This window comes from Leuresthes tenuis, unplaced genomic scaffold (assembly GCF_036924035.1).
Source record: "Leuresthes tenuis unplaced genomic scaffold, fLeuTen1.0.hap1 SCAF_9, whole genome shotgun sequence".
Lineage (NCBI taxonomy): Eukaryota > Metazoa > Chordata > Actinopteri > Atheriniformes > Atherinopsidae > Leuresthes > Leuresthes tenuis.
This window is the reverse complement of record NW_027325363.1, coordinates 18288554-18314577: the sequence shown is the minus strand read 5'-3', so window position 1 is coordinate 18314577 and position 26024 is coordinate 18288554. Positions and strand designations below refer to the sequence as shown.

Here is a 26024-nt window from a genome sequence, read left to right as displayed (position 1 = left end):
ATTTCATTCAAGAGAGTTATATTGTGCAGATTGTGGGAGAACGAGCTATCGCCTATTTCTACAACACTTTCAATGGGCATTATGAGTTATCATGAAGTGATTAAGGCTCCCAGGCAGGCACTGACTTGCTGCGTCTGCATTAATATTACCTGATTTCAATCAAGAGAGTTGTACAGTACAGAGTAAAGGCCAACTAGTTTTTCAACCTTCTCCAATACCTTTAAATGAGTATTATGGGTCATTATAGTTTTTTTTCCTGCCAAAAAAGTGACCATTGCCCCTGTCTTGTCACTGGAATAATGATTCTGACACAAAATGGAATGATGGTGAAAAGAACCCGGAGTCCATGTTAAATGACAAGTTATTTAGCAACCTGTCAAATATCTAGTTCTCTATTTAAGTAGTTATTTTTGTAAATATATTATCTTGAATGAAATCAAGAAATGTTAAAGGCAGACAGTCTTAAAGCCCAAAGTTGGGCGCAGTGGGCACGTTTTGGTAAGTTGAAAACTGCGCTGCATCTTTTGACGGCATCACAACGTTAAAATGGCTTAATAAAAAACAGTCTGTGTCCGTGAGCTGCTAATAACCAACAAACATGAAGATAAATCCAGTGGAGACTCTTTATTAAGTAAATCATCAACACATCCGTCGCGTTAACTGTTCTACACTTTCTAAGCACAACCAAGCAGAAGGCGACACACAAAACAAGTAAAGCAGCAACATGCCTGATTACAACGCAGACCTCTCCATCTGCACTCGCATTTAATCCGCCTCAGCATTAACGACTCACAAAAGCACACCTCTCTGTTACCGTGGCGTGTTGTGTCTTTTTGATGCTGAGGGGAAACAGCCGTGGACCACAGAAAACGGAGCAAAAAAAATTAGTCAAACAGCTTTAACAGGCTGCGCGCGCTCCCGCGGCAGTACAATCAGTCCGTGGCAGACAGTCACTTTACTCAGAAACGGATATGATAAACCAGCTCTGAATGCACCGGAGCAGCAACAACAGTCAGCTCTGACCATGGCGGAAGAGGACGACGCTAGGATTCGGATAGTACAGAGCCTGCGGGGTAAAATATGTAAGTCTGACCGGCATGCCGATGTGTCCCACACAGGGAGAGAGGTCAGTGGAATAGCTGAGCGGTGAGACTGAAAGCCGGAGGGGCGCGGCGTGCTATCAACAGCCGACAGTGTGAAGGCAGAGACAGGCAGCATATCTGCTCGCTCTGCTGGTGTTTAACGTCAGGTTATCCTAGCATGCTAGCAGAAGCTACTAGCTTCTTGTAAATGATTCCATTCACCGAACAGCTTTCCGACCGTTTGTTGGTATCTCCGAGCTCACAAAGCGTTTTAATTTTACTGAAAATGTTGGCTTTTTTTTCTTTTCGGAGAGTAGAGCTGCCCTGCGAGCTAAGTTAATGTTGGTGACTGAAGTAAAGCTAGCTACTACCAGCCACTTGAATTAATCGTCACTAAGCTAACCCATTCAGCTTTACTCAATGCAGGTGTGCCACCAAATTCCGTGACCCAAAGACTGTAGGGATTTCACTTATAAGTGTCACACACGTGTTTTTCTACTAGTTTGTCCCCCTAATATTTGATGGTAGGTGTTAAACCAAAAGGGGGGAAAAAAACAAATACTGCTCCATAGTGTTAGGATATAGTGATAAATTCTTCAGACAAAGAGTTTTCTCAATTGGTTGATCATAACAGAAGGTTTATTTTACATTTGTGTCTTTACAGCTCTGACAGCTATCCTCACAGTGTGTGATAAACAGCTTTATGTATCATATATATGTATGGATCAAGCTCAAATTCCTCAAGTCACTCATATTTGTATTAATAACCCAGTGCATGTACTTGAGCACCACTGGAAAAATAACAGTGCACAGGATTTGGTGTTGTTTTCAGACCATTGGTGAATATTTTCTATAGTATACGATGTCGACTTATTTAGTCTGGTCAGAACAAACTCTGCAGGTCTCAAGTCCTCTTTCCCATATGGAGGAATTCATTAGAATGATATTAATAATAGCTGCAATGCCTTTTCTGTTTGCCACAACATTAAATATTGAAATATTAACTTGGATAGAGTGCCTTGTTTTGTGTGCTGTCACCAATAACCTGCTTTGGCAAACAGAGCTGTTGTTAGTTGATTATCACGGTCATCACATTTTCATGAATATTGACTTAAACGTAGGTGGTTGTCCCCCGCGTGTGCCTGTTTGAATGTGGAATTTTGTATTTTGGGGCCGTCTTCAAAAGTTTCAGTCACTGCTATCATTTTGACATTCCAGTTATACAAGCTGAACCGGTTCTGGTACTGCAATGAAAATGTTGCCGCAGATCCGATAACTTCTCATCAATTAAACTGCATCCACTGCTGCAACAGCCTCTCCGCGTTCACGTTTCAGGGAACTTATCACAGCCCGTCGTCAAACTACTTCAACTTCAAGTGGGCCACAACTTTAGAGAGTTTACGAGAATGAACGTCATGTTATATACGCTTCATGTTTGACATTATTTCTGGTATGAGCCTGAGAGATGTGTGTTTCCAAAGTTGGGCAAGATTCTGTCCGAGTAGCTATAGAAATAACTTAGCAGTGTGTGTTTTACCGTAAAGTAAATGTAGGCTAAATAGCATGGAAAGCCCTAATGCATGGGCATACAATAGGAAGGCAAATGTCAGTTTCACTACTATGAATTAATGAGAAAACGCTAAGCAGAACAAAATTGAGGAACTATCATGGCATGTAACTCACTTTGCAGTCTTGCGAAACTCTATTCTTCCTCGTTCACATTTAGCCTTTATTTCCTTGAGTATACATCAATGGAGGTGGCACTCTGTGAAGATGTGTTCTGGACAGTTTATTTGATGGCCCGTGTACTTTGATCGCTTCATACAGGGACTAGGCAGTCCTCAGCCAAAACCTCTTCTGTTTAGGCTTACCCTCAGGTCATGGATTCCAGGTGGTGGCATGCGTCTGTTTTTAGGGATTTTTATGGAAGAAAAGAGACAACAACCAAATTAGAACTGAGTGTTTGTGGTTATTTGCATGTTTGCCTGTGTGCTCTACACTGACCGGGTCATCCTAGTGCAAGCTTACTGACAACTTGTGACTGTTTTTACTGCCTGTTCCCAAGATTAGCCATACTACATTATTAATAGCCTGTTAAATAGCTGATCTCACTGGTGGCTTTTCTTAATGAGGTCCCTACCTGGGCTTAGGGTACCGATCCAAAGCTAAAGGGACTAATTTAGACTCTTACTGTTACCTTAAGTCTTACTCTGTTTGAAGTCTTTAAGTGACCATTATCTCTTCTGACAGTGCCAGTTCAACTAGTCTTGAACTGACTCGGCCTATTTCTTTAGTGTGTGTCTCGCACACAACTCCACGGCGTGTAACCTGATTCAGTGTAATGGAAGTGGTGTATTACAGATGTGTGTTTGCCATTTGTGAATCAGCGCTGTTCTGTCGCCATTGGTTATGCTGAGGAAGTCAATGTTTCATGTTTTTAACCACATATGAGCATACGGTCTACTTCAGCTACATCCGCTCTGCAGTTTGCCCTGACAGCGCGCTCGTGTCCCCAAATGAATATGAGGGTGTCAAACATCAAAGCAGAGTCAGATTTAGTGAAGTTGCTCCTCGTTTTTATGTCACATACACTTTCTTTAGTTTTCTGTCTTTTGTTTTTCATTCTTACTTCTTTTAAACCAAGAGTAAAATTTGGCATCTACTTTGAGTTTAGTTTCTCAGCCATCACACTCTTTAGACTAACACTGCTGTACTTGACTGGATTATAAGACCAGGGATTTACTTGTTTAGAGATCTAAAACTTGAATGTACAAGTGATGATTTCATTACCTCATATAGAAATACTTTATATCTGTTGAAAGGAGCAATAGAAATGCAGAACTGTTTTTGAACAGTCTTCATAAAATGGATGAAGATCGTGCAAAGTGTTATGACTTCTTAAAGGAAGTTAATGCATATATCGTGGTGACGCTTGTGTTCTTCTTCTGGTACTGCAGGTGAAGCTAAGAACCTGGGTCCGGTCTCGGGTCCAAATCGACAAAGGGATCTCTGTACATTTTGCACCATAAATCTGGATCAGGAGGAAGTGTTCCGCACCAAGATTTTTGACAAAAGTGTCAGGTAAGCCCGATAGCATCCATTCTGCAGCATCAAATTAAATTGTAAACTGCCAAGCATTAAACTTCATGACTTCGATGAAATGCTAGCTGTACAGCACGATTAGATCTGTATGGAGTCTTTCCTCTGATGCTGCGTTCTACGTTTGTCGATGGTTGGTAAAGTTTTCTCAGTGAGGGCTCTGCTTTCTACTGATTTCTAAAGCTCATCGCTGACTAATATAAATAGTGGAAGTATGAAATGTGAAATTGGCAGTATTATTGTAGGAGTATGTAATTCACATACTCGGGACGTTAAAAACACAGCTGAGTCATCTCGTTGGTATTGCAGTCTTGTGCGGGATTTGAAAGGAAGCCGCTGTAATGTCGTTAGAAAATGTTCTGCTGTCATAAGCGACATCAGCACAAGTCACTGCACACCTCATTTATTGGAAGTAATGTTGGTGATACACAAAATCCAAACATCTTTTTGTTTATATGGAGGCAGAGGTTTCAGGTTCTGTGTGTTATTGGGTGGTTTCCTCCTCAGAGTAATTCTCTGAATTGAGGTGTGAATCATTTGTATGTTGGATCAAAACATGCATTGTACTTGCCAGACAACAGAAAATCTCTGTGAAATCAAAGGATATGCTGCTCCTACCTTAATGATACTTATAATTATATATCGATTGAAGCCTTCTTGGTTCTTGGGCCATTTGCCATTATTTTTAACTCCGTTTCAGTCCTCAATCATTTGTTTCTGGCCTGGTTATATCGATGTACAATAATGTTAATCCATCAGGTTGTGCCACTGTGATGCTTTTTAACTGCTATGATTACTGAAGATAAAGATATTCTAGCGATTAGGTTCCAGGAACAGTTTAAAATTCAATTTAAAGAGCTAAGGGCTTTTTAATAGCTTTTCTGTTACTGTCAGACACAGCTTCAACAAACCAAGATGGTGGAATGGACTTTCCATGGAGTTTCTCATTTGGCTGCTAACACTCTCGATACAATTTGAAGTAAAATAAAACCGAGACGTAGAAATGAAACGTCAAAGCATGTGGAATCAGTAACGCTGACCTCTGTACTCTTGACATTTGTTGTATAACTGTCAATGGGAGACATGTCTTGTTTTAAAGGCATTTGATTGGATGTTAAAATACATATAAGCAGGGTGGGAAACATTACCAATAAAAAAACATGCTTGCGTGAAGTTCAGTAAGAAGGTGTGGAAGATTGGGAAACCTCTCAGGTTTCTATCTAACTCATTCAGCGTTGGGTTGTAAACACGTTCCTGCCTTCTTAGGGCATTTCACAACAGCCACTTTTTTTTCTTTCTTTTCTTTTTTTTAACATTACATCAGGAGGGTTTTACAGTCTCTGGTGAGGCCTGTCACTCTCTTTATGTGTCACTCTTACCCACGTTAGCCACTGCTTAGCACATCTCCATAATCGCCCATATTTGGAGCACGTTTACCTCGATGGTGTTCGACTGGTGTCTGTTATACGTGCTTCTGCCTCTGACTGTAGAGAGGCTCTATGGAAGCTCTTATTTCAACTAATCCCGAAGATGAATTAGGCATGTTCAAACAGCTGTGGTCAAGTGTGTAGATCTACCTATGGTTCTTGCACTGTTGGAAAAGTAGTTTAGTAGATTTATGCTTAAACGTGTACAGAACAGGAGGGGGGGGTGGGTTACAATCGCTAGTTCTACGTGATGTCGAGGAGGATGTGTGGGTGTACACTGGCTACATTGGCCAAGCCCAGTGTCGCAGTGTCAGGCAAGATATTTCACCATCCAACATGCACACGCTGTGGAGGGAGGAGCTGTAGTACCAGGTCTGTGTAGCACGGTGCTACTTTAACTTTAACTGGCCTTTCATAGACACTAAGCAGATGTCCGTGTCTGTCAGTGTAGAAATGAAGAAACCTCCAAACTTACTCGAAATTGCCTGTGAAATTAAAAAGAAATGAAGAAATCCTAGTTTTCTTGAACATTTGAAAGGTTTATGAAACCAAACCTTGTTCAGTCTGTAAGGGAGTGTTTTGGTGCTCCATCTGCAGGCGGCGGCGTACATCAGGGTGGCGTTTAGCCTGCGTTTGGCTACGTCACATCAAACTGTTTGGCTCGCAGTCGTGCTCATAAAGTAGTTCTGTTGCCAGGACTGATTGGTGGAGATGCCCTCAGTTTATTCTCCCAGCTCCCACTCAGCATCCATTCTAAACCATTTGCTGCCAGGCTTGGTCGGATAGTATTGCAGCTCATGCTGTGTGTTTTTTGGCGTTTTCATGTTCCCACTCTGTCTTATTTGAGAGGTACAGTTGAAATTGCAGCCCTTTTTCCTGACCTTCTTGGAAAATATCATGAGGTTAAAGTCAGAGCAAAGCAAACTTAGAGTTTTTGCGTGGAAGGAAGTCACAGTGGTTCCTTATAACACATCAAAGGGTTAAAAAAAAAAACTCTTGTAGTTGTTTACATATATCCAATGACGGGATGAAAGTGATTCAGCATTGCTAAAGGAGACGGTGAAGAAGTTGACCAGCTCTTATCTTTTTAAAAAATATATTTTTTCAAAAGACTTCAATAAAACTCCAAAAATAAGGCTTTCAAAATGTTCCTTATATCAGTGCAAATTAGCGAGTTGACCTGAATATGGACACAAGAGACTGCACAGCTCATCGATACGGTGAATGGTTAGTAGACCGTTAGCTTGCACATGAAGAAAATGCTCATAGAAGGGAGAGTCGACGGCAACGGTGACAGATTTAGACCTCGACATATCAAGAACATTTCCCACAACCCTGATGAGTCATGAGGGCACCCTGTGTTGTCCACCTTCTGCTCAGACACCTCATTGTCCAGCACATTGACAAATCCTGTGCTTATGGAAGTGAGGCGACATTGTTGTTGCATTTAGGCTTCATACGCAGTGCCATGGCGATTCAGCAATGATTCATTAGGGTTTTTCTGCATAATCTCGGAGTGCAAATGCAATCCCGTATCTCCAAATTTGCGTCACTGTTTTAACCCAAACCAATATATTACGCATGTGTTTGTGTTTGTGTGTTAGTGATCACGCAATTCTTAGCCTAGAGTAAGATGATGAGCAGGATAGATTAGCTCCCTAACCAACAGTTTAACAGTGGTTGCAGCACTTATTATTTGACTTCACCACGCTTCATTCACATTCACTCACAGTCTGTGTTGATCTGAGAAACACTCATCTTCACTAAATAATGCGTACCTCTCTAAATGCTCGTGTTTTTCAAGAATCGAGCGAAGGTACGTGTTTCTAGTGTGTATATACACAATAAACTCTGTAACTATGGTGGTATAAGCTTGAATAATGAGACGATCTGTTTTTATGTCAATAAAGTTTTATCATGTAACCATGGAAACGCATTATTTTTCCACCTTTATTTCTAGCCCTTTCTACGGAGAGGACTTCTACTTTGAGATCCCGCGCCCATTTCAGTTTTTGTCCTTTTATGTTTTCGCCAAGGGCGTTTTCCAAAGGGACCTCCCTGTTGGTAAGTCACATTCAGAAGACTTAAACAGGAATGCCGTCGTATCTCAATGGATCTGTTTTGGTTTAATGTAAGTGTGTGTGTGTGTCCGTCTTTTCAGGCAAGGTGTCAATCAGGAAGGATGATCTATGTAAATACAGTGGAAAGGAGCACTGGTTTAGCCTTCAGCCTGTGGATCCTAACTCAGAAGTTCAGGTAACTCCTTGAAAAGATTTTTTTAAAAAGTTGAATCAGAATTGTCATTTCACAGTTTGGCACCGAAATGTCAGAATTCTGAATCTTTATCCTATTTGTTTTTTTTTCCTTTTGCCTTTTCAATTTCAGATCCTAGTAGTTGGCTTTAAAGTTCTGAAATCTAGAGCGCAACGCTTTCCTCAGCTCAATCTCACGTGGCGAATCCACTTGCTTGTAGCCTGAAATGTGCACCGAGATTAGATTGTTCCAAAAGTAAGGTTTAAAAGTGCCTGAACAAGATGCCGTGTTCTTCTTCTCAGTGAGATTTAGTGGGCCAGTTTGGAATAGTTTTGTTATCATGACATCTAAACTTTCTTTACAATATAGTCACCAGCGAACTCTATTTTTTTTCATGTTCTCTCGTCTGTTGTTGTGACACCATCTGAGAAGCCCCGCTGTTAAGACATGCAACTGATGACTGCTGCGTCATCTCTGCGCCTCGTCTGAATGAGCACTGTTGTGCCTTTCTGTGACAGTTTACGGCTGCAGTCTCAACAGATCAGATCTAGTTGCATTTACGTATCACTTATAATCCGGCGATACTCTGAGCTGCAGCAGTCGCATTAACTGATCTGCACATACGGCAGCGGAAATAACTGACAACACTGTCCAGCAATTTTCACTATAAGATAAGTAGCTGTAGCGCTCTAATTGTTTGTCAGTGTGTCCGAACGTGACAGTTTGTTTCTTACTGTTTGCTGGAGCGTCTTTAGGTGCAGCTGTGGCGTCGCCTGACTGACGAAGCTAATCACACACACAGTGAAAACAGGTGGAAACAGCGACCCATCCAGAGAAAAGGATAGCATTTGTCTCAAGTTGATTAAAAACCGCCTTTCACCACACCGCCACTGCAAGAAGCTAAAACACGTAGAAAAGGAATGACTTCAACTTCAGCCACTGCTGAAGGCATAATATTAACATAACTGGAGCACACTTTTTGTGATGGAGATGGAAGACTCTTTACTCGAGCTGAAGTGCAACAAAGGCGCTCTTCCAACCTCGTTCTGTGTCTCATGACCACAACACGCTTGGCGTGCTAACACGAATCGTTTGTAATGTGATATGTTTGCTGGGAAAAAAAAAAAGGCAAGAACGAAGTCAGAAAACTCCTGAGGGCTTTTATGTTGCGTCTCACTTGGTGCACCATCAAATCTCGCCCACGCTACAAATATTGTGGTTCTCTCTATCACTTTGAAGATATGTCGCAATAAAGTCGTGGGGAATGCTCGGCAAAAACACGACCAATACCCCAAAAACCAAAGCTTAACCCCCCTAGAGTTTGTGTCTTACGCCTGAAAAAAGCTCTAGAGTTCTCCTTTTGTGTAAGTTCATAGTCATTGTTTCGTACTAGCAGTAAGTCGGCCTCAAGCCGCCTCCCCCCAGGCCCACATTTATTGCTTATCGATGAAGTCAATACTTTGTTGTTTGTGTGGTTTAAAAACATCAATCATCAGCACAGTGACATCGGTAAATAATTTCATAGACCCAGGTGGTTGCGAAGTTTGGAATTTACCAAACAAATCTTCGTCAGACTTGACCTGTGTGTCAATTTCAGTCAATCTCAGTCCAGTGTAGGTGGTTTATGGCCCTTTTCGGTCTTTTCTTCTTGTTATGGGGACATAGGTGTTTTGTTTTTTTTCCCAAGAAACTGAATCTACCTCCAGGCAGTTGATAAATAAACTACATTTTGACCTGTGTCATTGAGTTGAGCCGTCAGTTGAACAATTTAAGCATCATCTTGTCTTCAAACTCTTAACACCACCTCACCTCATTTGTTAGTTCATTGTTTGGCCATCTGGCATGAAAGTCATACAATATGAAGGATTTCTGATGGTCTTTAACATTTTTTTGCATGATGGCAGGACATGAGAGCAGTATAGCCTGTTGATCATGACCCTTTTCAAGCAGTTTGAACCATTTCTGAATATAAAAAGTAAGTCTTGGACCTCTAAAGATGCTTAAGACAAGTGTTAAGGTAGCTGTTTTGAGAAGTCACACGTGTAGTGTCTGTAACATTAAACCTGGGGTTATTGTGCAGTGTTAAAGTAAGATATTTGGCAGGCACAGCACAAAAACTATGTGATCTGCTTCTGTGCTGCTGCTGCACTGTAGCTAACATGTTGACTTTAGTTGCCATTAGCCCACGCCGGTCTATTCTTGGTATGTACTGGTGCACTGATTCACTCACAAGTAGACACTTTCAAATGCAGTTACATCAGTGAGCAATGGAGGTGTTGATGCAATGCCTCTCTGGTTTGGTTTGTTACCAAACAAAAGCTCTGTATGTACCCCATGAACTTGCATATTTCATAAAGAATACTAGTGTTTTTTTAATAAAAACATTTTTTGTGACTCTATATTCCATGTATATAGATATAATGTGATAACTTACTAAGAATCCGGGCTCATTTGGACCCTTGTAAAGTGATTATCTTGACTTAAAGGGCCTTCTTGCATCAGAAAGAACTACTTGCCTTGTCAGCCAAGAGCTGAATTGCAGTGACAAAGTGCAAGTGTGGGGGCGTTGTGTTTAGCTCTCTTTCTCTCCATCTAACACTTCCGAAGGCGAGACCTGCAACCTTCACCACATCCGACCCGTGAAGATCTTTTTCAGTGATGACAGAATCCACAGCTGTTGTGGGTCTTGTCACACATTTTTACCTCCATTAATCAAAAACAAGATGAAACATGTCGTGCAGCACGGCAACAGAGAGGACCAAGAAGCAATTTCAAACAGGACCGAGGAATAAGTGGAGCTTGGTACAAACATGTACAAAAAAATGCACCAAAAAATGTCTGGAGAGCTAAAACCTTTCTTTGTCTTGTTTTACAACAAACATCTTACTGACTTATTTTGACTTGTGCCTGAGTTTAAGATTCAAATCTCATGAATTGTAAGTTATTTTTTGTCTTCTCAAAACGCGTTCTCCTTTCCTCGTGGTCACCAGGGTAAGGTTCACCTGGAGATGCGTTTGAATGAAGTGATTACAGAGAACGGCTCCACGGGTCAACACATACTGGTCCGGTAAGTTCCGAAATTCCCTGGTTGCAAATCTGATACTGGTTGTGTGATCTGATACTATTAGTTCTCTTTTTCATTTTGACATTCTGCTGGAAATTTCTGCCATCACGGTAGAATTCTAAAAGCTGAGAATCCAGCCAAGTGTTTCCTTTCGTTGAAAAATGAAACCCAGACGCTGAAGTGTTCATGTGTACATGCTGTTGCCTAAAAAAGGATGAAATTCACCTTTTTAGGTGAACGGATCTTCAAAAATCCCCAAATTACAAGAAGGTAGAAAAACACATTTTCATAGTTTGGGAAGTAAATAGGAAATGGAAGTTAACAGGATTGTTTGGAGTCGAGACAAAGTCACTTTTGCAAATCAAAACTTCATTATGTGTGTAAAAGACCCTCAAGAAAGACTTTCCAGTGATCTTCTCTATGAACTTTAGTGTCAGAAGTTTGCAAATGAACAAAAAAAAGCCTGATGCTTTTTGGAAACCAGCTCTGGACTGATTACAGTTTGGTTGTAATGAACAGGGATAAAAGCCCCTGAGCAGTCCTTTAAAATGACTCCAGACTGTCGCTCAGCTCTAATAAAATCCTGATTTTTATAACTGCAGCGTCATCAGACAGAACTACCATTGAAGTACCTTAAAGGCAACATCTGTGCAGTGAATTCAGCTTTCATGGACGACAATCGCCCACGGAGAAAGTGTTCAACGTGTTCTTACAGTCCAAAGTGTGGACATGCTTCAGTCAGCAACTCGGTTCTGCTCTCATACATGCATACCTGGTGCAGCGGTCCAAATAGACGAGTTGAAACTGCAACCGTAGCTCAACTCGACTGATCACGAAACCGTGTTGAGCGTTTCAAGGTGTCTGTTACTAGTCTAGCTATTTATAGCATTAGATGTCGCTTGTTATTGTATGTTTATGTGTATCTAAGGCAAACAGTAGCACTTACAAGAGACAAGGAAAGCAAACAAACAAAAAAAAAGCCTAGTTTTTGCAAAGATTTTTACCAGGAAGACATTTGCACTTTGTGCAGCTTTCCATCAGCTGTTTAAAAGGTCAGAGGTTGGTGAAGAAAAACAGATCACCTATAAGTACTTGGTATTGATTAAGAGTGTTAGGGCTGGGTGATATGGCCTTAAAAGCAATCGCAGAATCGATTCCCGACACCGTAGCAATCCTTTGGCGTGTACTGCTGTGCAGCTGAGGCGAGGCAACTTCAGAAAAAATACCTGGGGTCCTAAGCTTTCGGCAGGTGAATAAAGCCCGGCTTTTTCACGGTGTATATGGGCACCATATGTTTTGCAATAAACATCGCGACTGCATCCGTGATCTTTTTCCACCGGACACCCTTCTTATCATAAGGGATACAGTTTGTGAATATTTCCAAGACGCGAGGTTGTTCTGGGGTGGCGGTGCTTGGGCTGCCGCGGTCTCGTTCCTTTCATAGGGAGCAACACCTGTCCCACTCGGCAGCATGCCTCTGTTCGAGGTGCTGCAGTAAAAATTGGTCGTACTGCTTTCTTTGGTAGCAACAGCCTTTAAATAAACTTTGCAGCGAGGTGCTGTTTGTCCTAATCTGACACCACAAACCTGAACCAATTCCAGGTAACCAAAGACACGTTTCCTTTCTCATGAATGAGCCCTTAAGAGTATATTACATGCCAATGTTAGTCCTCTGTAGCATTTTCAATTTTGATGTGTGTCACAGTAAAACTTTACCACCATTACGACATTAGTTTTACAAGTCAAATAGTTGAGATACAAAATAACATAACATTATGGGGTGGCGATTGGGAGGGAGCGTTTCATTCAAGGATCGAGTTATTCATGTAAAGCGCACATGTAAATATGCTGATATCAGACCTCACACTGTTTACGTATGTTGTTTTTCATCCCCCCCATTCATACTTGAAGAGCACTGTAATGAAGAGGAAGTGATGGCATCTGAGCAGGAAGCCTGCACTTCTCACACTGCAAACCACTGTGGTTTTTTTTCTGCTGTCATTCACTGTGTCACTTATATTGTTAGTTTAAACTGTCGGCCTGCTCCCCATCTGTTCCCACCACCAGTGCAGACATTACGAATGCTGCACCACTCCTGTTTTTCTAAATCAAAGTTGTTGAGCTTATCTTGTGCACACTTCCAGTCGTCCCGTTCTGCTGCTGTGCGATCAGTCACCAGAGACGGTCCGACTCCAGCGAGGCGGGGGTTAAGACACAAGCGTTAAAGGCTACAGGGAATATTGTCATGACACCCTGGAAGATTATAGACAAACATCCTGACATTCAGCTGCCTGACTTCTCCCTCTGGCTTCACTTAGCGATGGGCTGCATTTATTCTTATTCTCTGGAGGCTCCCGCTTAGCAGCCACATCCTGTTTAGGGTGCCTTCGGTGCCTGTCTGTTGTTACCTGAAACACTTATTTCAAAAAGCAAGGGTCCCTTAGTGACACAAGCTAAACATGAGGGCAAAGCAATACATTTAAATGAAAAACGAACACACACTTGGACAGTCTGGATCCATTTCATACTCATATGCACTGTATCCATCATCTGCTCGTGAAATAGGACTTGGCAGCAGCGTTGTTTTTAGATTGTGAGCCAGGTTAATCAACCATCATGAATACATTTCTTTTGGTCTTAAATGCAGTGATATTGTTTGTGATCATGCACACATATTAGGGCTGTTAGGATCAATTCTAGATCATTTTGTTAGTGTGTGGAAGGTGGAGGTTTCTGTTCTGTCCTATGAAGTGTATGTATTCGGTAGTTAACATGTAAATACAGAGCTTGTTTAGACTTTCCTACTAATCCATGCTCAGCTTTAGGTTCCATTGAGTTTCTGTGCAGTGATGGCATTTGTTGACTCTCTATCTCTTTTGAACTGTTGTAGGATAATAGAGTGCAAAGAGCTGCCTATGATCAGTGGCCAGAACTGTGACTCCTACGCCACCGTGACCCTCGCCGGACCATCCAGGTAATTCTGCAAATGCCACACAAAGGACAGAAAGAAGGGAGGCTGTCTTAACTGCTGATTTCTCAAGAAATGGCTCAGTAGTTCTCCTTTCGACGAGAGATTAATTTCTCATTGGAGATAATCGACATGTGCAGAATGTAGAACGGATCCTCTTTAGTAAACTGAGATAACGCAGACATGATGATGTTGAGTATGGATTAAAGTTGAGCTGTTTTTGTCTACTTACTATTTACTGTTACTAACTTCAGTTTTTTTCACAGCAGAAATGACGATAATGTTAAGATGTTGCCCATTAGCTGCTTCTCTCTAAATGTAAATGAGTAAATTGTCATATTTACACGCCTGAAAAAAAAGTCTAATTGCAGCATTTGAGCTGCGTCTACAAATGTCCGCCACAAACGCCACAAACCGAGTGTGTTTAGTCACACTTTGATAGCATTACAGAAGTTGGATGTAATCATTTTCACATTGTTCCCTCTAAGTTTTCAGGGTTCTCATCAGGGCAGTTGCTCAGTTTCTGTATTCTTTGTCCCCAGGACAGACCAAAAGAAAACAAAGGTGAAGAAGAAAACCAGCAACCCTCATTTTGACGAAACCTTCTTCTTTGAGGTAAATTCTGCAGTGTGAAAAGCCTGAATTGATCAGGTGAATAAAACATTTCAAAGACGCCGTGTGAGCCTGTTCGTAAGTCTCCACGTGTTCCTCTGCAGATCACACGGTTCAGCAACTACTCTAGAAAGTATAATTTCCAAGTGGAGGAGGAGGACATTGAAAAGCTCGAGATCAAGTAAGTTTAATTGATCTGTACAGTGCAGTGTCTGTATTGTTCCCCTCTATAGTCGCGACAGAAGAAAAAAAAACAATGAATTTGGATCTGGTGTGTTCTGACTGCTGATAGAGAGCCTTGGTTAAGGATATGTGGGGCTTCCGTCATAATGGACTCACAGGGTAAGACTAGTCAGACTCAAAGGTAAACACTCACGCATGGTTTTGAGGTTTGGATTTGAGGTGGTGTCACTGCACGGGTATTGTGTCGGTTATAATGCACCAAGCAGGTAAGCGCCACCTAGTTTTCTTTGGATCCTTTCCGTTGTATCAGAATTGCGTGGTTTATGTTTTGTGCTGAACACACGACAACTGCGGCTTTGGCTGACATGCTACAGTTTTAATTTGGCACTTTGAAGCCTTCTGCCCGCTCACTGTCGTTTGCCTTTGCAGAGTGGATCTGTGGAACAATGAGAATCTGGCTCAGGACGTGTTTTTGGGGGAAACTCGAGTCCCCGCCAAGATCTTGCGAAATGACCACGTTCACAAAGCCTGGTAAGTACTAGACTTAAGTTGTATAATCATTTTATCAACAAACATGCTTTTATTAGTTTTGATAAACAGCTCTTAGTGGATCCAAACAGCACTCAAAAATAGCTAAAAGGCTCACTTTCTAGCCTCAGATCGTCTGACACTCATTTCCCTGCGTGTCCACCGCTCTTCATCATCAGTGAGCTCGATGAGCCTTAAACAGGCTCAAACTAAGAATAATGTTTATTCTTACAGCAGGTGAACACACGTGTGGACGTATGACCATAAAAGACGGACGAACACAGTATAACAGAGTTAACACAGCAGCGTAGAGCTCTCTGTTCAGTATAAATCGTAGAAACGAATGTGTGGAAAGTTTGAGACTTTGATGGAAAAAGTTCCTGTTCTTTTGTCGCTGTTCCTTCACAAATGTGTTAGATGGCCGTGAAGAAGTAAAGCTTCCTGTACTTTTTGATGCCTTGTTGCTTTTTCCCTCCCGGCTGAGGTGGAGGACAGAATCATGGAGTCACTCAACTGTTTCCACATAGAAAGTGTATCCACTGGGCTCTTAGATCCTCTGAAGCTGGGGGGGGGGGGGTAGATGCAGGTTGAAGGCGAGCTCAAGAGGTCGAGGCCAAGCAAAACTTGACAAGTGACAAAATTTATCTGTGAGAGTCAGACTGCTGAACGGGATGTTTTCCATACCAGGCGTCACAAAACAAAAGATAGGTTTGTTTTTCACTTGATGGTTACTTCAGACACCCAAACATGCTCTTAGTGATTGAAAATCATCAGCATTTATTTATTTTTTTCTATTTTCAGAATATGCCCCCTGTGAATGAATAGTTTTATGTCATATCTGTGTTTCATTATTCTACTAAATTAAAAAAAGCTGAAGGAGCATTCTCCAGATGTCCCTTATTGCATATCTATGAGGACTGTGTGTACCGACAAGCGTTCTCAGCTGCTTGAAAAATGTCCCCGCAGCTCTGTGTTCTGTATTTTTTTTCCCCTTGGTCTGTATTTGTCGTAGCTTTGCATCAGAGTCGGCGATTCGAAGATTATGCCAGATAGCAATCTGTTGGGGCATGAGAGCTGTGAGGGTTGTGCGTGGGTGGCTGTTTGCATGGTGGCAGTGCCTCATGTCCTGTGTTTGTGCTGGAACAGGTCCATGTTGCATTCAGAAAACACCGTTTGGCTTCCTAAATCGGCACAGACGATATGTAGAAATGCCCCACTGAATGTGTTCTGTGATCATAGATTAAGCAGCTTACGGACAGACATAGAATAAGTGCTCGGAGCGTTTCAAGCGCTCCAGTTCAGCTCTGCGTGTGTTCGTTTTGTGTTTTGCACCACCTGTTGACTTCTTGGGAGATCTGCATGCTGCTGAAGAGCTGGCCAGTTTTCTTTTAACCCATTTCAACTGGAGGCTTCCCTCTGTGAAGAAAAAGGGGAGCAAGTTAAAAACGAAAACCTCAGAGTTCTATAAAAAGGTTTATTTTTTATGATGAGATCATATAAAAGACGCTCGCATCCCATCAGGGTTAAAAGGGAAAATCAAAGGATATACAGTTCCATTTATTGAGTGAACATGTAGGTCTTTCTCACAAAGAACTTGAGCTAAACATCCTCCAGTTGCTTTTTATGTTTATTTTAGTTTAAATACGAGTAACAATTAGTGGATAAAATGCTTTTTTTTTTTCCTTTAAGCACCATGTTTCTTTGGTCAGCTGTATTTGTCACTGATATTTATGTATTTTCATATTCCTTCTATCTCATAATGTAGATTTGAAGTAAGTTCTAAAGTGATTGTAAGTGATGCTTTGTATAAACGGCGCCTTGTACTTGGATTTGGTCCCTATGGAGGAGATAAGGGGGGAAAGAAAGAAAAGGGGAAAAATAGCTGCATCCTCTGGGTACCATCAGATGAGTGTTGGAGATGCACTGACTGCTGGTTGTATGAATCAAAGGTGTTGAAATGTGCAAAGCTATACTCACTATTTCAATCACTCGCTTATTTGTCCGTTGACAAGTTTAATTTTATAGATTACTTATCTATAGAGTTCCTGTCGAGGTGTTCAGGCCATACATTACTAACAAGCTGTTCTCTTCATAAGGAAACGGGTCTACAGCAGTATTAAAATGTGTTGTGGTCACACCCCACAGAGCACTAATGATGGCCCCTTTTGTCCCCGCCCTCCAACAGGTATCTCCTCCAGCCCAAAGGAAATGGCAGCAAGTCAAAGTCTGATGATTTAGGATCGCTGCGTTTGAAGCTGACCTACATCGAAGACACGGTGCTGCCATCTGCCTGCTACACACCCCTCCGCAACCTGCTGCTCAAGTCCCCAGATGTGAAGGTAACAAGTCAAGTTACAATAAATCTTAAAAGATGGGAAGTGTTGTTCACTTGTGCTGCTCGGATATAACGTAATGGCCTCTGTAATAACCTGAATTATCTTCTCCCTCTCTGTTTAACCTTTCTTTGTCATCCATTTTATTTCCTATTTTCACCTCTCCACCCTGGGCCTTTCTTCTTCTTCTTCTTCTTCCTCTTCTTCAGCCCATTTCAGCGGCAGCAGCGCACATCTTTGGGGACATCTGCAGAGAGCGATATGAGGCCATGTTGCCCATGGTTCGACTGCTGCTCTACCACAATCGTTTTGTGCCTTTTGTCTCTGCTGTGGTGGCGCTGGAGCTGGACAACACTCAGTGAGTGCTCTCACACTGACTCAGGCGCACGCGAGAAGTCACCAAAGAGTTGGATTCATGTTCCCGTTTTAAAGTTCTTTAGCCTTCATGACGTAACCAACTCATGTATGTAAAACAGGAAGCAGCTTTAGAATGCAACTGGCATTAAAGGCAACATCTGAATCATTGACTTATCAGCTTCATTTTCACTTTGACGAACATGTGAGGCGTTTCTAAATGAGAACAGTCCGTCACCCCCCCCGTCCTACTCCAGTCTGTAAAAGCTGGTTATTTTCTTCTTTTTTTTTTTTTTTTTAAAGAGGCAGTTAAACCCGTGGTTTCTGCTGCATTAAGAGTATTTAAGAGGAGGTTGTGTAAATCGGTCTGAAACTGCCACAAAATAAGAAACTGTGAAATAGTGTTTGTTTTCTCTGGAAATGTTTCTCTGGAGATGTTGATGGAATATTTGTGCATCTCTGTAGGGAGGCTAACACTATATTCCGTGGCAACTCACTGGCAACCCGCTGCATTGATGACATGATGAAGATTGTAGGAAAAAGTTACCTTGCTGTTACCCTGAAGCCCGTAATAGATGAGGTATGAGGAGGAGGGAAACACACACACACACACACACACACACACACACACAGTGCTAATAAGGCTGAAATATAAAGATGAATCACAGAGGTCACTGGAAAAAATCTGCATGAACATCTGCTTTTGTGCCTCTAACGAGCAGCTGTGCAGATGTTAATGGTAGATTTGTTGCTCTCACAGAGCATTTCATCTTTTTTTTCTTTTTGGCACCATTTTTTTTTTTAACAGTTTCTCTAAATGGCTCAAATTCAGTCAAAGTCCAATTGAATTTGATCAGTAAATAGTTCTTTTTATTGTGTGTGGTTGTATCAGGGAAATGTGACATATTTTACTGGTCACCTTCATGTTTAGAGAGTGCAGATTAACTACTCATCAGAGGCATGTCTGGGAAAAGGAATAAAAAGCTTAAGACTTAAAATGTGTGTTGTTGTTTGTTTGCCTTTTCATAGATTTGTGAATCCAACAAGTCATGTGAGATAGATCCCATTAAACTAAAGGAAGGAGACAACGTGGAGGTCAACAAGGTAAAAGAACTCCTCTTTTGGTTGTGATAAAGTTTCTGAAGCTTTGCTTGTTGTTTAATATGTAGAGCTGCGGTCTGCACATTAAAACAGTCTAATCTAATGTTTATTGCGTCTATTTTTAATGGCTGCAGGAAAACCTTCAGGTTTATGTCCAGAAAGTCTTCTCATCCATCACCCAGTCCAGCTCCAGCTGCCCCCCACTCATGTGTGACGTCTTCAGGTCTCTGAGACATTTGGCCTGCAAACGCTTCCCAGGTAAAAGATTCACTGCTTCTGTCAGCATCCTGACTCTCATCATTCCAGAGTAAGAATATGAAACGTACTGTACATTTCATGGTAACGGATCACAAGGTCACCGTTCACTTGTAATACCAACACCAGTCATACTGGACTGAAGGCCTTGACAGTGGCCAGGCGTTGCCCCATATTAACACATCTCTGTGGTTTCATGCCGCTCTGGTGTTGCAACTGAAAAGAAGGAATCGTGTGTGTTTTTTGGTGTTGGAACCAAAAGGTGGAGCCAGATCTTTAGGTTTTAAATTGCTGCACAGTTTGAGGTTTTCCTTTTATAAGCCACACGTGTTGATCGAGTGAGCTTGTGTGTTTTTAGCAGAATGTTCCTTTTTTTTCCCATTTCTAGGTGACCCTCACGTTCAGTACTCGGCCGTTAGCAGCTTTGTGTTCCTGCGTTTCTTCGCTGTGGCCGTCCTGTCCCCGCACTCTTTCCAGCTCCGTTCTCATCACCCTGTAAGCGTTCACATCTGGCACCACATGAAATGAATATGCCAGAGATTAATTTCACTGTTATCATCGTCGCTGTTCTTTAATTTCAGGATCCTGAGATTTCCCGCACACTCACTCTCATTTCAAAAACCATCCAGACTCTGGGCAGCTGGGGTAGTTTGTCCAAAAAACTGGTGAGAGTAAAAGGGATTTTCTAAAGATGACAAGTTTAAGCCAAAGGAAAACGGGGGTAGTGCGATGAATCACCAGTTCAGTTGTGATAATGATTCAATTTCTCTCTCCAGTCCAGTTTCAAAGAAACATACATGTATGACTTCTTCAAATCATTCCAAGAAGACAAGTGCATTGAAAAAGTTAAAAAGGTACTTTTTAAAAAAAAACTCCTCCTCTATTGTCCATAATATTTAGATGTTTGTGCGTATCGTTGATGCCATTTTCATCTGTTTCCAGTTTCTCGATGAAATCTCCTCCAATGTCAGCAAAGAATCCAGCGGGCTGGAGGACGCCGTGGTTCTGAAGGAAGGGTGAGCGCTCATCGTGACCCGAGACGGCGTCTGCTTCTTTATTAACCGTTCATCAAAGTTTAAGTTTAAAAAAAGTGTGCAGTTTGTTACAAAACTCACCAATGAGGAGGGGGGAGTTTTGTAACAAAGTACTGACTACGGGAGGGGGAAATGAAGCGGGTCAAACTTGTGACTCGAGTCTTTCATTGTTGTACTGCACACAAACCCCTGCACACAGAGATGAGACCGTTTCCCACAGCTATTTTAAATCCAGCTGAGTAAACATGAAAAGGGGCGCAGTAGTGACTAAAGTTGGAGTTCATGCAGGACCATAAAAACTGTTACGGCTATTAACTGTTAACACGTCCTTCTCTGGTCTTCGTGCACACTTCCCTTAACTTAAAGCGTGTTGCCAAGATAAAGAATAAAGAATAAAGATGAGTTTGGCAAAAGACATAAAATGGTTATTGAAGACGATTAATGATTAACTTTCTTTCTTTAATCTCAAATCCTCTGACTTTATGTTCGTCCCTGTAGGGAAGTGCAGAAACGTGCTCAGCGGGGAAAACATCTCGTCAAGAGAAACTTTCAGAAGAGATGGCTCAGAGTGACCAACAGGGAGCTCTCCTACCACAAGCATAAAGGTGAGACTGCGGCCTGTTGTGCCAAAGGCTTCTGTAAGCCGCTCATACCATCCAAAATGATTCCGCTTTTTAAGCATAAACTTGACCGAATGCTCTCTGTTTGCCAGGGAAAGAAGCCCTCTGCACCATCAATGTGAAAAGTATCAAGGCGGTGGAGAAGCTGGATGAAAGTGCCTTTAACCGCAAAAATGTAAGTGGGTTTGTCTCCGATGCCTCGTTGGTTCAGTAAGAAAAGGACTTTGCTTTCTGTACCTTTACTCTCATACAGTAGGAACAAATAACTAATTTACTAAAGCAAAATGGGGATGAAGTCTTTTTTTTAAAAACAAGACAAAAAGGAATAAGAGAAGAGGAGTTTTTATAGCTTCTGCACTTGTTCCCTGACTCTAAGTGCTATGCCAAAGTCTTTGACTCCCATTCTGTCGTGTTTGCTGCTCTGTTCAGTCTCAGTCCCTCTCCTCTGTCTGTATGAAGAGGATGTAGAGCCATAATTATTACACTTATTGTTCTTTTTCATTGAAGAACAAACCGAGCTCTCACTCGTTTCAGAGCTAACAAAGCAGTAACAAAACTCAGCATCACGCTGCGACAATTTAACTGAACAGGGCTAGCGATAGTTTTATTTGTCTTGACAGGGAGCTCCTAGTTTGTTAATAAGTAGCAACTAATTAGCTGGAGAGTTAATTACTTCTATCAGGGCAGGTTTGAATCTGTTTTAGGTAATTACAAGTTGCGTGTCTATGTTTAGTATATGTGCCTCTGCTTAACTGCTCAGTCTCTGTTGTATCAGATGTTTCAGGTGGTCCACTCGGAGAAGCCTCTGTATGTCCAGGCAGGAAACTGTGTGGAAGCCAGCGAGTGGCTGGAGATCCTGGGCCAGGTCAGTCGCTGCAACGAGGGACGCCTGGCCACGTTCCACCCATCCAATTACACCGGTGGAGCCTGGCAGTGCTGCAAAAGCCAGAGCAGCAGCGCTCCAGGCTGTAAGCCCTGCACAACGTGAGTGTTGCTCCCCACAGCCACGTCACGGCAGCACGACGAGCTCAGCGGTAAAGTGCTCGGTATTCCTGCTGCTGTTCTGTGGAACAGATCACCATCAACACTTCATTAAAAGAGCTCCACTGCTGTTTTGAAACTGTGCCACCGCTCTATGTTTGACCACCTCTGTAGATGCTTAGTTGAGTGCAGGGAAGATTTGAGGCACATAAATATAAAGGGGTGTTGAATGCTTGATAACAAAGATTCCACTGTGGGAAGCCTTTTCATAGGAACTGAACCAAACTAACTGATTGTTGTAAGATTATGGGAAAACAACCACTTACAAATAAACTGGTCCTTGACAGCTACACTCTTCAGAAAGTGTGAGGAATGAGTAAATGGTTGTGGGAAAACGTTGGCGTGTGTATTAAGAAGCAACGTAGTCGTTGATTTTGCTGTTCACCATATTTCACCACCAGCGAATGTTCAGCATGGACTTTAAACGGCTTCTTCTTTTTTGTCTCTGGAAAATTCTCCTTACGCCTTTGTTCTCCCTGTTTCAGCACCATGCTGGCCAACCTGCAGCTGGACATCGACTGTGACCGGGAAACGGAGAGAATATTTTCCCTCCTCTCCTCAAACCACACCAAGCTCCAGAACATGGAAGGTCGGTTCGAGAAATACCACGTTTGAAAAAGTCATCGAAGCATTTGTTCATTCTTTAACACCGTTTGTGTGTTTCACGTGAACAACTGAGTGCAACCCTTAGAATACCTCAGATACACTTTTATTCCTGTTTTTGTGGAGCAGCTCGTGTTGCCAACTGGTTTTGATCAGCAACGTAAGCTGCATTGTGCGCCGTTTGTCCTCTCCTCAGATGCATGTGCCAGTTTGGCGGTGTACCAGGGCCCTCAATGGGAGCAGGAGGATTATTCCAAGTTCACCATTCAGGAACCCAAAGAGACCTTTCAGACACTCAAACAGCTCCGAAACATCATGGAGGAGCTGCAGGTGCAGCACAACATCAGGAACGACACGACAGCACAGTACGGCAGCCTGTAAGTCTGGCCCGCTCTTTTACTACACGTTTACACGTCTGTTCGGACTCATTTGAGCTCACAGACGGGGTGGAGAGCAGCAACCATTTTTTTTCGCCCCTTGAAAAACGGCCCCAGGGGTCAAAGTGCAGCTTTTGGCTCCTTTTGACTCTGGCTGTATGCTTGGGGTCAGGCTGCATGAAATGCAGGAAATGAATGACACCCAAAGAAATCTAAGCATGGAAATATCCCTACCTTTAACACAGCACTGTATGTATATAAATGATGCATTTCTGATTAGTTTATGTGCGTGATTCCATTCTTACTGCTGTAGTCACTGGGTTGTGCTCTTTGTTTCAGTGACAACCCCATAGTTGGGAAAACCTCTTAACCCGGGCGGGGCAAACTGAGCTGGTGTACCAGCGAGAGAGGCCACTGTGTGACCAGGGGAATGATGTACACCATGACCTCCAGACAGCTTTTTTTGAGTTTTTTGGGCAATATGTGGACTCATCTCCTGCCAACCCTGGACTGCACGTCCCTTGTAAAGTGACTTTCTGTGTTTTAATTTATGTCCCGTTTTCCATCGACAGCTGTGTGACAGAAGCATCACTAGATGGTGTGTGAATAGGCTGCTATTTTCTTTTATTCACTCGGTTTTATATCAACAGCTGCGATGACTGGTTCCCCGTCTTTGAACCTTCTTTTTTTTTTTTTTTTTTTTGCTCGAACACGAGTCTCCAGAGTTTATTATTATTAATAATAATCGTGACTCTGGAGGGTCGTCCTCCATCGGTGCCCCCTCAAACCTTTCTCCACCCCTTTTCGTCTCCTCCTCTTCAGAGGAAACGAGCGTGTGTGCGGATAGATATGTATATGTGTACATTTAAATCGATAAACAAACCAATCTGCCTTACATTGATGGATGTTTCTTTAACATTTAATGCTGAGGAAATGATGCAGATGCACTTTAAATATTTGGAGCTGTCCAAATTAAAACGATTAGATACTTGGTATCAGCTTTCCTCATTTTTGATCAGTTACATGATCTCAAATCCTTTTTTTTCGTTTTTGTTCCTGTACAAACACATTTATAGCTCGTAGATTTTAAGATATTTTTCATGACCAAAGGAAATCTCTTGGATGTACGTGAATATGTATTTTGAATACAAATGGTTTAAAATTTAGACGTATATGAATATATATATACATATATATATGTGTATGTATAAAATGTTCTGTCCTCTTTGTGCGTATGGTTTTGCTAGCATATCCTTTACCTTTTTATTGATTTAAGGCGAGCAGTTGGCATGCTCTCAGTTTTAAGTCCTGATGGCATGACTGTGGTGAAGAGTCTGTATTTCCTGTCCTGCATCGGTACGGTGTCCAGCCGATCTGTGCTCTCACAGCTGAGAGCCTGCCGGCATAACTACAGCAGCCTGTTCTAAGTCATGTGGGAGGACACGAAGGGAAGAATCGATCCGAGTCGCGAGTCCTTCCCGTCACCTCTCAATCAGTCAGACAATCATAGCAACGGCCCCCGTTATGCGCTCCTTTTTGCTTTTATCTTTCACCTCGGCAGCACTCCAGCTGCTCCAGCTGTTTGCTTTTGATGTGGCACTCTGCAGCTGAGTTAGTTTAAAAAAAATTGTCCAAATTAGTTATAAATGATTGCGTTTTTTTTACTTGATTTGAGCATTCGGCCTACAAGTAACCAGCAGAAGTTTCACATGTCGACGGGTTATTTCCCCGTCAGCAGACTGGATCAATCAGTCATTCTTCTTCACCAGTTTGTTCCAATCGTCGTTTTTTTCCCCTTCTTTTTGTCCCTCCCGTTTGTTTTCAACCTTCACCCGTTTGAACAATGAAGTAAGAGAAACTTGAACTCGTTTTAACGTGACGGACGTTTGATGCTGATCAAACCGGGCGAAACACGTCGTTTCCACATGAGTCGTTTGTCTTTGAGCCAACGCTCGCGTGTCGTTTGGTTAACAATCTATTTCTCATGGAAAAACTGTATGTTTGTTTTGTTTTTTTAAAAACAAAAACGCTGATATAATGTTATGCTGGTACAACCTTGTTCTTCTGCTTTTATTTGTATTATTCGGGCTGCTTTTGCATTCTGGTGCAAAGTGTTCCCTTGTTGAAGCTTAACACGTTTCTGGAGCTGTACTGAAAGGGAATCACCAGCCTAATGAGAGCCAAAACGCGACTGTAAGCTTTTTACTGTTGGAGATGGTTGGAAAAAAATGTGGATTTACTTTGGACCCCATTTCAATCGTAACAATTAGATTTGGATTGATCGTTGCTTATGTAACTGTTATTTAGCAGGACGGCTCTCATGTCGGCTCCGTCTTTGTTTTCTTGATGCCAGTGGATGTTAGTGAATGTGTGCTTATTTTCTTTATTTTTTTTTAAAAAAAGGGGAACGTTTTCATTTCCATTCATAACTCCGTAGATTTTTCGTGTTCGTCTGTGTTAAATAAGGGAATTCGCTCTTTTTGTTCCTTCCTTTTGGCTGAAACAACAGTTCTCATCGGTATGAGATGCTCGTTGGAGCTCGCGGCCCTCTCGTGCGCTACTGCGGCGTTTTTGGGTCTGCAGCCGGTTTCACATAAGTTTTTCTTCAATGAAAGGGAAATTTTCACGTTTGCTTTGAGCTGCCAGATGGATAACATCTGATGTGAGTTTCTGAGTACTTTTTTTAATCGTGGAAGTGAGCGAAAAGGTTGAGGTTCACGCAGGAACAAAAAGGGATTCCGAGGCGACTGTGACCCTGTCGGATGCTTTACAGATGTCCGTTTCGACTGCAAAACAAGCCATTTTATTCCAATCAACTTGTTCTGTGTTTAAACGAAGTGAAAGGACAAAAAGCAGCCTGAAGGCTTTAACATATATGTATATTTTTTTTTGTTTCTTTTAATCAAGAAGCTTCTTGCTGTCCTACAAACGGCAAGTGGCTGCAGGACGTGGAGATTACGTCACATCTCCAACTCATGTCGGAATGTCTCAGCTTCAGTATAATGTCTGTTTTTAGAGTCATTATGCTCGACATTGTATTTTGCATTTATGGTCCATGCTCTGTTAAGAATAAACTCTTTGCCAATGCCT

At 42.0% G+C, this 26024-nt stretch overlaps 1 protein-coding gene across 1 annotated transcript; it reads left to right on the top strand.

Annotated features, from left to right (window-relative positions):
- Positions 1 to 745: 745 nt before the first annotated feature.
- On the top strand, positions 746 to 26024 carry rasa2 (RAS p21 protein activator 2). The gene is made up of 24 exons (XM_072392645.1): positions 746 to 1082; positions 4040 to 4163; positions 7569 to 7672; positions 7770 to 7864; positions 10852 to 10928; positions 13816 to 13899; positions 14436 to 14508; positions 14610 to 14686; positions 15118 to 15219; positions 17402 to 17555; positions 17759 to 17907; positions 18369 to 18483; positions 18933 to 19007; positions 19139 to 19262; positions 19648 to 19754; positions 19841 to 19924; positions 20036 to 20113; positions 20202 to 20275; positions 20792 to 20898; positions 21006 to 21088; positions 21689 to 21897; positions 22440 to 22543; positions 22754 to 22934; positions 23274 to 26024. Exons 1-24 carry the CDS (start codon positions 1025 to 1027, stop codon positions 23302 to 23304), a joined length of 2469 nt encoding a protein of 822 aa, XP_072248746.1. The 5' UTR covers positions 746 to 1024; the 3' UTR covers positions 23305 to 26024.